Raw genomic sequence first — 13,079 nt, forward strand, 5'->3', positions numbered from 1 at the left:
CCTGATGGAGAACACTCAACTGCATTGGTTAAGAAATCTGATGTTGCTGAACAGGAACTCCTCTGTGGAAACCCAGTTTGTGGGTACATGGCTTTCTAACCAAACTCAACAGTGATCTTCTAGATGTGAATGTCTTCCAGCTGCTAATTTATTTGCAATACGATTCAACACTTGTTTTCAACTGGGACCTTCTGCATGCCGAGCAGTTGATCTACCATGGCTCTTTTTCCTAATTGCCATAAGGAATAAACCAAGTCATTTCAATCATGTGTCGGCCATGTATTGATGAAGAACCTAGCATATAATGAAACTGGTCCTTGCAGGCTACAGAAAGATACAGCTCTTTCACATGAAGGATAAGCATGAGTGCAGCTTTCCCAAAAAGCAGCTCAGGTTTCGCACAAATTGTGGCCCCACGCATATCAATTTTCTGGCTCAAACTTCATCGTTCATGGGCTGGTTCATTGGCAAACCACCCTCTCAGCCTGAGCCCGTGTCTGTATTGTAGTAATAATACTGACCTGCTATACAGGATTGCTTTCTTGCCAGTGTAGGTGCCTTGCCAGTATCATGTTTGAGGCGTTCCCAAAGTAAAGGATGGATTGAACTCTGATTAATAAGAATACACACAGAGGCTTGAGCCAGCAAGACTCTGGGAAGGGTGCGTATAATAATCTCTCTCCCTCTACCCCTCGGCCCAGGTCGTTTTATTCACAAAAGAACTTTTTACACAGTGTTTGTAAGAACCAATCAGATTTCTTCTGAGCATTTCAACAAACCCCACGTGGGGACAAAGTTAAACTACCAAAACTAATTAAGCACGGGGTAAACAAAGAACAGAACTACAAAGGAGTACATTTGTCAACCCCTGAGGTCATAAACAAGCAATACACATGATAAGAAGGATGGCCAGGAGGACAGCGATCATTATCACCTTGTGAAACCTGTTTCCTGGCCCTAAGATTAACATCCTAGGATTAACATATCAGAAAGGCTACTTCCAAGAAACTTGCCCACTGTCTTTGATGACCCAGGATGCCTGCCTGGCTGTGTATGTGACTTGTCAAGAAAGAGAAATGGAACAGGGATGCAGAGGTGTGGATTGATCAAGAATCATATCAAAATAGTTCAAACCCAGTCAACGCAATGCTTTCATTGCTGACAAAGATGGCTTACTCTATATTTGTTATAATTCCTCATAGCAATCCCACCTGATCACCACATCTCACCGTTTTTATTAAATTTTTATTTTTTAAATTATGTATTTGTTTTGTTTTTGTTAAGAAGAGTTTAAGATAGTAGAGATTAAGGTAGCAGGGGTACTGTGTTCTCTTCATATTCATGTATGTGTTCTTGTATCACATAAAGACATCTAGCAGACATTCCTAAAGCAGAGTGCAACAACCTTTGCCTATTCTTTTCTAAAACTGAGCAACCAGGCAGGACCCATGTCAGTCTGTTGAGGCAACACTGAGCATCAGATAAATTTGCAGGAATGTAGTTATAACTTCTTTGATTACACGTGAAAAACCAGCTATCTGGTAAGCGCACATGAGCATAATTAAAAGTAATCTGCTGAACACGTGAACAATTCCAAGTTGGCCTTCCTCCTTTCCAGACAGTTATCTACTTTCTTACTGCAGTTCACAATCTGAACACAAGAGGTGTCTGGCGGTGCTGCAACTCTAGGTGTTTATAACGAGATTGCGTCCAGGGGTAACTTTTGTGTCACTGTTCCCCTATCATGGAGATTGGTATAACTAATGATACCTTTAGAAACCCATTTAGAGAACCACTTTCCCATGTGTGTGGCATGTGCCTGTTGGCTATTTGCAGTAGGGTAACACTGCAGAGAGCCTGCTGGGGAGACCATGCATTAAAAAGCGACTCAAAAAGTACTTAAAGAAGGTTTTAATAAGAAAAACAAAAACTCCGTTTACACTAAATACATCAACAACAAACATGACCCAACCACCAACCCATCCCCCAGGGCAATGGGAGAGCTAGGTGCTGCTCCTTATATACTACACCCAATTGCTGACACAGCTTAATCAATACAACTCAGCAGCACCTGCTATGTTTCACAGCTGTAAAGCTGGGTCTCGTTATTTTGCTCTGGCCCTTGCTCTGGCCCCTTAAAGACATACACATCAAGTGGAACAATGATGAACCTTTGCATTTAAAGAAACCATTCAACATTGCCATGTGAAAGGCTGTGTACAAACTGGGATTATACAATTTCCTAAGGTAGTGTGCATACCATGTTTCACTCAAACAAAAACGAGAGACTTTAGCAATTTCAGCTAAATGCATCCACATATTATAGCTATGACTAGAAGAAGTTTAAGGGGAAGATAGATACAATGAGTACTAGGTATCAAGAAAACAAATAATATACATGTTAAAAGCAGCATAGAGTTCATATTTAGCTGAGTAATTAGAGCTACTAAAAAGTCTCTGGTGCTTCTGGAACATCATGATGCTAAAATCGTGTCCTGGCATCAGAGGTCAAGGTCTTCAGCATTCCCCATGTCACCTTCGGGCATTCCTCAGCCTTTCGAGGATGAGGATGGACACGATGGACTTTTGCATGGGGCTGCTGAGCCTGTAGATGTGGAGTCAGGGTCATGGTCCTTGCAAAGTCCGGAAGGGATTCTGCAGGCCTTTGTGCCAGTGCATGTCTTGGCCTATAGGGATGGATACAGTGACTTGGAATCCACACAGGACCTGAGGAAGTACGAACAGTAGGGCATCCTTGCCTCTAGGTAATTAAAGAACCAGGTCCCTGTCACTGTGGGTTGGGGAGCTGCTGGTATGTCACTAGAGAGCGTTCCAGAAGTCGTTCCAGAGATACCTCTTTCCTAGAATGGCATTCCATAGGAGAAAATTTATTAAGAAAGGAAACAGTTACTGTATTTTTCGCTCTATAAGACGCACCAGACCACAAGACGCACCTAGTTTTTGGATGAGGAAAACAAGAAAAAAAAATATTCTGAATCTCAGAAGCCAGAACAGCAAGAGGGATCACTGCACAGTGAAAGCAGCAATCCCTCTTGCAGTTCTGGCTTCTGGGATAGCTGTGCAGCCTGCATTCACTCCATAAGACGCACACACATTTCCCCTTACTTTTTAGGAGGGAAAAAGTGAGTCTTATAGAGCAAAAAAATACGGTAATTGATTTAAGGTAAAGAGAATAGGAGTTAAAGCGCAGGAAGGACATCCACCAACAATATCCTTAGCTTGTGTCAGAGGAATGAAAAAATTGTGTTATCAGCTGTATAATTCCCTGATGAAAAAATGTGTGAGTATCAATTGCATTAGAAAATAATGGACAGAAGGATTTCAGAGCAGAATCAGCATATAGATTTCCTTCTGAAATTATATCTTTGAATCCTGTATGGGAGCAAAATGTGAGCAGCATAGAAAGGCATAGTTCTAGGCATTAAGAGATATTTCAGTGTCAAGAACAAAGAGAGTAGATTAAAATCTAGCATAGGAGAAAGATAGGAATTAGCCAAATGTGATTTAAAAAAATCCCACTTCACACAAAAATCACAAACTGCAGTGGAAGTGTAGGCTGGTCTCTGTCAGTTTTCTGATTAGCTGCAAAAAATATGCCAGTTATTTTCAGAATCCTTATACGTAGAGGTGTTGAATAGGAACCTGTTTTTGGACAGAAACCAATTTTCAGGGTACCTGTTGAATTAAAACTAGGCGTGACTCTTTAGGAGGGTTAAAATAAACTATCCCAAGTTAATCAGTAAAAGCAAACTGATAGGAAAGAGAAGAACTCATTAAGGATTCGTGCTCCTGTTTTAGAAAAAAGCAAATAACAAACAGCAATCTCAAATCCAGTGTTAGGCAAATGTAGCCACTTTAAAATCACTATTCTATCAGCAGCGTCTGGGGAAAAAAGTGGTTCTGTAGGTGAAAACATTGTATTAAGGAGAAATCACGCGTATGAAGTGACTCCAAAACTCTGCAACTGCTGTAAAGTAAGTTCATTAGGAATTGTAAGTTCAGGGAGGAAAGGAGAAAAAAACAGTCTGCAACAAGTGATGACGAATGAGTCTCACTGTCTGAGGTGGAATCAGACCTGTATGCTATGTCTTAATTTTATAAACCACCATAGGTGTGGGAAAATGATTGCTTGTACATGAGAGCATGAGCAAGGTTCTTATTGTTACAGGGTGATTTCATAGCTAGAAGCATCCTTGGAGCATGAACAGCGCGTGAACAGCTCGTGCTGTCCTATGATTGGCTAATGTGGCATGGCCTGATGCTCGCATAAGTCTAGTGCGAAGGTCCTTATCTGCTTGCTAGAACAAATTGTTGGCTTGTACTTTTGTATCTTTCTGATTTCACACAATAAAAGCTGCGCTGCATCAGCCCTAGGGAGCAGCCATATTTCGGAACCTAATAAGGTGTGAGACTGATTTTTCCCTGGATGCCGAGCTGCAACTCGACAATTGGTGCCCCGTGTGACTGACTTCGGATTTCACGTTGCTTCTCATCGTTCAGCGCTCACCACGCGTCTTTCATCCGCTTCGGATCCCGGTGAGTGCTCCCTTGCTACCCCGTGTGACTGCCTTCGGACTTCACGTTGTTTTTCATTATTCAGCACTCACCAACACGTCGTTCATCCACGTAGTGGATCCCTGGTGAGTGCTCCCGTGTGATTTCTTTCGGACTTCATGCTGTTTTGCAACGTTCAGCCTCACCTCGCCCGGCAGGGCTGCAGACGCGTCGTTCATCCACGTAGTGGATCCCCGGTGAGAGCTCCCGTGTGAATGTGATTCTGGACTACGTTACGGACTTATCAGCACTTACCTCGCCCGGCAAGGGCTTCAGGCGCCATTCATCCTTCCGAGGATCCCTGGTAAGTGCTCCCTGCTCTTTTTGCAACTCTTGCAATCATGGGAAAGTCTCTCTCTGCACCACAGAAAAAAATTTTTAAAGACCTTAAATTCCTTTTGGCCAGTAACAACCTTGCTGTTCGGAAAGCTGACCTTAAGTCCCTTATAAAAGCCCTGGACACTCACTGTCCCTGGTTTCCCCAGGACGGAAATTGGGAGTTAGACGATTGGAAAAAAATTGGACACTTCTTTCAAAATCATCCTCAGATTGATGTCAAGGTTTTGCATGCCTGGGGTAACGTCTACAAAGCTATGTCATGCTTAACTCCTTCAAACATTCTTCTGGCTGCTGAAACAACTTCTTCGCCCGCCCTCCCAGCTCCCGCTTTGCCTGCCTCAAACCTACCTCCTAAACCGCCGGACATTCTCCCTTCGCCTACTCCTGTCTCTCCCCTGCATTCTTCAAATTCTGCAGCACCCCCCGCTCTTCCACCTCCTCCGCCCAAGGCATTTGGCACTGCTTCTACTACTCCTCTCCAAGAATCTCTCCGTGCCGCTGCTCCGTTGCTAGCTTTTGATTCTACAACTCCTAATCTTTTTCCTGTGAGTGTTCCTGCCGCCCCAGGGGGCGGCCCAGCCCGGCACGAACAGTTTGATTTGAGATTCATAAAGGAACTGTATTCTTCTGTCAAAGACAATGGCCCTGCACCCCCAGCCCCCATTATGCTGAACCAAACTGATGTTCTTGATGGCTTAACTGGCGAAGGCAATTTTCTTACTATTGCCCAACAGTTGGCCCTTGATTCCATGTATTGGACAGCTACCACTGCTGCCGCCCAAGAAGCTTTGTCCTCTGTTCCTGATGACAAGAATGAGAGCGGTGGCAGCATCAGACAGGGCCCTACAAAGCCCTATGGACAATTTGTCGATCGCTTGGATAACACTCTTAAGCGGCAAGTTCAGGACGTAGCAGCCCAAGAACTGATTGTCCGCCAGCTTGCGTTTGAGGACTGTAAGCAAGCGCTGCGCCCTTTGATGACAACGCCAAATATAGCCATTGCAGATGTGCTTAAAGCCTGCCAGTCAGTGGACACTGAGACGCATAAAGCTCGCCTGCTAGCCACAGCTTTGTCTTCCACCGTGTCCCAGAATCCTGCAAAGGATAAAACCTGCTTTGGATGTGGCAAAATGGACTATTTTCGTGCGCAGTGCAGATCTACCGCACAGCAATGTCACTCCAGCACAAAGTGCTCCATCTTTGATACAGGCCAGGACTTGTCAATTTTATGAAGCACATCTTAGATTGGTCACCCTGGTTATTTGGCAAAAAGAATTTTACGCCTGCTGAACTTCATTTCTGGAAGGAAGAAATATTGCAGCGTCCTTTAGTGTCTTACAGGTTGCTTCCAGATCCACAGTGGAAGGGTCCAACTCCCTTGATTTCCTGAGGACCTCCCACTTAATCTCAACCTGCACTGCAGTTGGAGACATCGCCATATTGATGTGCCCTGGATAAAGTCACCTTCCACAGTTGTTCTAGTGTTTCTTGGCACGTTGAAAGACCATCTTCATCTCCACCGCATTGGCCCCCCTTTTCCCTGGGAAGCCACTTCAACCATCAAATATCATTACAGTTTTGTTGCTTCTTGTTTGGGAAATGAACCTGGCTTTGAAGGATGCCCTCGCCGGACTGGCATCGCTTGGATTTTATCCCCCAGATCTCTTCTTCTTTTCTCCCCCCTCAGGATTCCTGCCCTATGATGTGTTCCCCTGAGCATGTACAGAAAACTGTCTTTGAACAATTGTGGACTCTTGGCAGGCGAGGGGGTGAGGGGATTTCAGTGTGTTCCAGTTGTTTCATTCTTGTGCTTTGGCATGGTTCCCGGACAGAAAGCAAGTTGCAATATGGTTCTTTAGCAAGGTCTGCGAAGACAATGGACTCTGTTCTCTACCTTGTTGCAATCTTTTTAAGTTACAGCAAGCAGCATATGCTTAGCTACTGCCTTTTAGCTGCTGAGAAAAATGATTTTGAAAAGCTTTGAGAAGTTTTGAGCTTGTTTTGGTGGTGGTATTCCAGTAAATGCTTCATATAAGATTAGCAATAATAATATGGACAATTGTATATGTTCACCCCCTGTGTCTTATTAATAGCAATTAATTTTAGGTCATTATCCATATTGTAATTGGACATATGAATACATTAATGGATCTTCTTGTTTTCTTAATGTTACAACCATGAGTGGCAGACCAAAGGTTTTAATTAATAATGTTACAACTTACATGACCTATGAACAACAAGCTGCGTGTAGAGACTTTTATGTTTGGTTCGACTGGATGAGAAAGAGCAGCAGAACTACATGTTTGCTTCAATCTGATTTATGGTTATTTTGTGGCACACGTGCCTACAAAGAAATCCCCTCTGCCTTTTCTGGTACCTGCACGTTAGGTATAGTAGTACCCTTGGTATATAAAATAGATAAGCTCCCAGCGGTCCGTTTGCGTAACAGAAGGGAAGTACAATCACCTATTTCTCAATATACAGGGACAGCCATCTCTAGGTCCCTTCTGCCTTCTTTAGGTGTAGCCATGAATTACCGTGATTTGCATAAATTGGCAAACTGGACAGAAAATTTGTTTAATTCCACCATTTTGGCTTTAAAAATGATTAACAAAGAAATATCAGAAATAAGAAATGTAGTTCTTCAACATCATTATGCTTTAGATGTGATCCTTGCTTCTAAAGGTGGAATTTGTGCCTTAATTCATTCTCATTGCTGCATGTATATAACTGATCAATCGGCCAATATCTCTGCTACTATTGATCATATGGAACAAATGATAGCCCATAATCCTTTGAATCCACCTGAAGGTTTTGATCCATGGGAGTGGTTGTCTTCTTGGCTACCTAATGGATTATGGTTAAGAAAAATATTATTGATTGTAATTGCATGTATTGCTGGCTTCATTATGGTGTGTTGTTGCATTCAATGCATACCCTCTTTGATTTCCCAATGCACTGCATGGTGGTACCGACCACGGCCCACCACAGGGGTTACAAGAGGAATTTATGTTGCAAAGTGTAGACGCTTAGGCAATGAAGTGTACGATTTGGACTAATGGTCCCTCTTTTCCTCTAATAATATAAACAAGAAAAGGGGATATGTGGGAAAATGATTGCTTGTACATGAGAGCATGAGCAAGGTTCTTATTGTTACAGGGTGATTTCATAGCTAGAAGCATCCTTGGAGCATGAACAGCGCGTGAACAGCTCGTGCTGTCCTATGATTGGCTAATGTGGCATGGCCTGATGCTCGCATAAGTCTAGTGCGAAGGTCCTTATCTGCTTGCTAGAACAAATTGTTGGCTTGTACTTTTGTATCTTTCTGATTTCACACAATAAAAGCTGCGCTGCATCAGCCCTAGGGAGCAGCCATATTTCGGAACCTAATAAGGTGTGAGACTGACTTTTCTTTGAATGCCGAGCTGCAAACTCGACAATTCACTGTCTGAGGTGGAATCAGACCTGTATGCTATGTCTTAATTTTATAAACCACCATAGGGAACTGGAACTGAAAAGTAGCAAGTTCTGCTGTCAGTAGATTCAAGCCAGCACTGCCCTTAGTGGCATGGCACAGATTTGTCACAGGAGACTGTGTGTTAACAGCAACTGTGTTAGAAGAGATAGCTGGCTCTCTGCTGATTTAGCTTCAGCAAAAGACTGACAATCAGCTGGCACAACAGTCTTTGTTCTCCCATTTAAACTCAGGCTGGAAGGCCACCTGTCCTGGCATTGCCTGTCTTTAGCAGGATGCACTGAAGGAGACAAAACTGCTGCTAGGAGGGCAGATTTGTGAGTCTCGGTGTCAATATTCTGGCAAGGCTTAATCATTTGAGCAATCTCTGTTTCTGGCTTCTGGTACATCACTTTAAGAGCAGTCTTGCAATCAGCATTTTCATTTGCATAAGCCAATTGTTTCATTAAAACTTCAGAGGCTTCAAGGTTTGGAATTAAAGTACTGGCCGCTCTTAGCCCATCAAGAATGCCATGCAAGCCATTTTCTGTCACACTTCGCTTCAATTTCTTAAAAACTGTGAAGGACAATGGTTCATGGGCTCTCCGTCCCTGTGCATTCTGAACAACAGGACAGACTGATAATAACGGTAAGGTGTCAGCTATTTTTTCTTCACTGCTTCCTTCTGCCATATTTGAAATAACCAATTTTTGCATTGTGGTCTGAGCCCCTTGTGGGCATTGGTCCACGGAAGGTGGCATGGAATTTACATTTGACCCAGGCAAATCTTTAGCAAAAGAAGGTGCCAATGGAATTACCTTTGGCATGACCTCAGAGGAGAGAGGCTGGAAATCTAGAGGCTGAAATGGAGGGAACAATATTATGGTATTTTTAAAGGCAGCTAGGAGTTGCAACAATTTGGGAGCATTCACAGAGACAGTTGGTGGTTGCAGTAAAGGGTTAGAGAGCTTTCCAACTGCATCTGTACACAAATGCCAGGTGTGCAAGATTTGTACAGATGCCCCAGGATGTCTATGGAGTGCATCTCCCAGCTCATTCCATTTCTTAATGTCGTAAGTAACCCCCTCTGGAAACCAGGGGCACAGTCTCGCAATCTCTAACATCAATTTTTCTACTAGGGGTGCTAAATGCTTATCATGCCCTGCCTGAGCTAGCAAAAATAACAAATTATTCCTATGCTTTTCCTGCCCATGTGAAAGCTTGCTTCCCATGATCTCACCTGAAGGGTAATAGACGCGTGTCTTTTGGGCTCGTTCCGAGCGAATGAGATCCTAAGTCCGGGAATCGTTTTGCAGGAGATGATCCACCGCAACCGAAGGATAGCAGGCTGCTAGCTCTGAGGGGAGTCCAATCCTGGGGGTTTTCCTTTTGTTGAGGTTTCCTTTTTGCTTTGCCTCAAATGCTGAGGTTTCCTTTTAGCTTTGCCGCACATGCTGAGGTGTGTTTTTTTACAAGCCTCACACAGTTCCCTTTTAGGTTTGCCTCACACGGTTTCCTTTTTAAGTTTGCCTCACATGGGGCACCACTTGAGGCGTTCCCAAAGTAAAGGAAGGATTGAACTCTGATTAATAAGAATACACACAGAGGCTTGAACCAGCAAGACTCTGGGAAGGGTGCGTATAATAATCTCTCTCTGTGTGCCTCCAGCCCAGGTCGTTTTATTCACAAAAGAACTTTTTTACAGAGTGTTCGTAAGAACCAATCAGATTTCTTCTGAGCATTTCAACAAACCCCACGTGGGGAAAAGTTAAACTACCAAAACTAATTAAACACGGGGTAAACAAAGAACAGAACTACAAAGGAGTACATTTGGCAACCCCTGAGGTCATAAACAAGCAATACACATGATAAGAAGGATGGCCAGGAGGACAGCGATCATTATCACCTTCATGTGAAACCTGTTTCCTGGCCCTAAGATTAACATTCTAGGATTAACATATCAGAAAGGCTACTTCCAAGAAACTTGCCCACTGTCTTTGATGACCCAGGATGCCTGCCTGGCGAAGCAACTGGCTGTGTATGTGACTTGTCAAGAAAGAGAAATGGGACAGGGATGCAGAGGTGTGGATTGATCAAGAATCATATCAAAATAGTTTAAACCCAGTCAACGCAATGCTTTCATTGCTGACACAGATGGCTTACTCTATATTTGTTATAATTCCTCATAGCAATCCCACCTGATCACTACAACGTTCACCCAACTGCCTGCTTTCCCCAGGTTTCCACATTGGGGCCATGAGTTTCATTTAACATCCTAGAGCCAAAAAGGGTAGCAAAAACCAATCTTATCATTGTGAAACTACTGCTTTACTTCACCAGGGTAGTCCCTCTTCATGGTCCCTATGCAGGATGCAGGATGTGCTATGGGGGCCAGGAAGGAGGGGCCTTTTCAGTGGTGGCTCCTCCCATTTGGAATTCCCTTCCTATGGAGGTGGGTTTATGGGTTTGGGCAGCTGGTTAAGACTCGCCTTTTTTCAGTGGGCATTAGGAGGAGAAAAGACGTGGTTGGAGAAATCAGCTGGTTGCTGCTGCTGCTGCTGCTTTTAATAAATCACTGTTTTGTAGGTTGTTCTACCTCGTTGTGTACTTCAGGGACTGTGTTATTTTATGCATTCTTTTTTCCATGTTTGACTTTTATAAACCGCCCTTTGTACAAGCCACAGGGTGGTTTGGAACAATCACCCAACTGGATAAATGAACAAAATGAAAGAAGTGGACTCACTATCAGGGTTTGAGTAAACACTCACAATTAAGAAAACAAGCAAAAAAAGTTAAGTTGTAATAATGGGGAAATAACAAAGGGTAAGAAGTAATGTGGAAAATATGATACAAAATTGGTAAGATTATAACAATATTTAATTAAAAGATTATAAAATGAAAGTAGAAGAAAACAGGCAGGAGAAGTAAATATATAATGAATCAGAAGATTGGGGGAAGTGGGGGGGTAGGGGTTTATATATCATTTTTTTAAAAAAAACATTGATTGTGATGAATATAAAATCTGCAGAACTCAATAAAAACTATTTTAAAAAATGAATGAAATGAAAACAAGGTGAGAACATCAATGTATGTTACATATGCATTATATAAGGGTCTGGTGACTTCTGTTTCAGTGCATCTGAAGAAGTGTGCATGCACACGAAAGCTTATACCCAGAACAAACTTAGCTGGTCTCTAAGGTGCTACTGGACAATTTTTTAATTTATTTTGACTGTGTCAGACCAACATGGCTACCTACCTGAACATATGCATTCTGTTGATTATAATTTATTTTATATTGCTATATGAGGTCTCAGGAGAGAAAATGATCTACTATTTTATATGTAAGTTAAGAGAGGTGTGTGTGGTGTGTGTGTGTGTGTGTGTGTGTGTGTGTGTGTGTGTGTGTGTTTAATTTCTGTTGGGAAACCGCATAATGTTAATATAACCTCAGTGGAGGTCTTGCTCTGGCATTGGAGGGGACACTTTGAGCAGTATTCTACTAAATAGTTGAGCAACTCAGAAGACTTCCACTTGCAAAATGGGACTCCCTCCCATCTTCTCTCCCCCCATGTGACACCCTGCAGCACCCTCAGGTCTGTTCTGAAAGGTTGGGAAAACTTGAATACAGTGGTACCTCGGGTTACATACGCTTCAGGTTACATACACTTCAGGTTACACACTCCACTAAGCCAGAAATAGTGCTTCAGGATGAGAACAGAAATTGTGTTCCGGCGGTGCGGCGGCGGCAGGAGGCCCCATTAGCTAAAGTGGTGCTTCAGGTTAAGAACATTTTCAGGTTAAGTACAGACCTCCGGAACGAATTAAGTACTTAACCCGAGGTTGTTGTTGTTTAGTCGTTTAGTCGTGTCCGACTCTTCGTGACCCCATGGACCAGAGCACGCCAGGCACCTCTGTCCTCCACTACCTCCCGCAGTTTGGTCAAACTCATGCTGGTAACCTCGAAAACACTATCCAACCATCTTGTCCTCTGTCGCCCCCTTCTCCTTGTGCCCTCCATCTTTCCCAGCATCAGTGTCTTCTCCAGGGAGTCTTCTCTTCTCATGAGGTGGCCAAAGTACTGGAGCCTCAGCTTCACGATCTGTCCTTCCAGTGAGCACTCAGGTCTGATTTCCTTAAGAATGGATGCATTTGATCTTCTTGCCGTCCATGGGACTCTCAAGAGTCTTCTCCAGCACCATAATTCAAAAGCATCAATTCTTCGGCGATCAGCCTTCTTTATGGTCCAGCTCTCACTTCCATACATCACTACTGGGAAGACCATGGCTTTAACTATACGGACCTTTGTTGGCAAAGTGACATCTCTACTTCTCAAGATGCTGTCTAGGCCTGTCATTGCCCTTCTCCCAAGAAGCAGGCGTCTTTTAATTTCGTGGCTGCTGTCACCATCTGCAGTGATCATGGAGCCTAACCCGAGGTACCACTGTATATTTAGGGGGCAGTGTATTTGGGGGAAGAGCAGGGAATCCCCATTGCACAGGTGGAGGTTGTTCTGCTCATGCAAGGAGTTACTTATTGTGGCAGCTGAATGCTTTGGGAAGCATCTCCGGGACTTAATGATAAAACGAAATGATTCAATACGTTACTGGACACCTTGGAACAGAGGCCAGTTGTTCACGGAGCTGAGAAGCCATGACGTCACCAAGAACTTTCATTTGCCATCTGGACATACAAAAACCTCTGGAGTACT

At 43.4% G+C, this 13,079-nt stretch overlaps 1 protein-coding gene across 1 annotated transcript; it reads left to right on the forward strand.

Annotated features, from left to right (window-relative positions):
- Positions 1 to 2,529: 2,529 nt before the first annotated feature.
- LOC144328016 (uncharacterized) lies at positions 2,530 to 8,217 on the forward strand. Its single transcript, XM_077930403.1, is given in 5 exon segments — positions 2,530 to 2,744; positions 4,622 to 4,661; positions 4,763 to 4,879; positions 5,649 to 5,868; positions 6,910 to 8,217. Coding segments are annotated over 5 exon segments (1,656 nt in total). The 3' UTR covers positions 7,974 to 8,217.
- Positions 8,218 to 13,079: the final 4,862 nt, after the last annotated feature.

This window comes from Podarcis muralis, chromosome 6 (genome assembly GCF_964188315.1).
Source record: "Podarcis muralis chromosome 6, rPodMur119.hap1.1, whole genome shotgun sequence".
In the NCBI taxonomy this organism is placed as follows: domain Eukaryota; kingdom Metazoa; phylum Chordata; class Lepidosauria; order Squamata; family Lacertidae; genus Podarcis; species Podarcis muralis.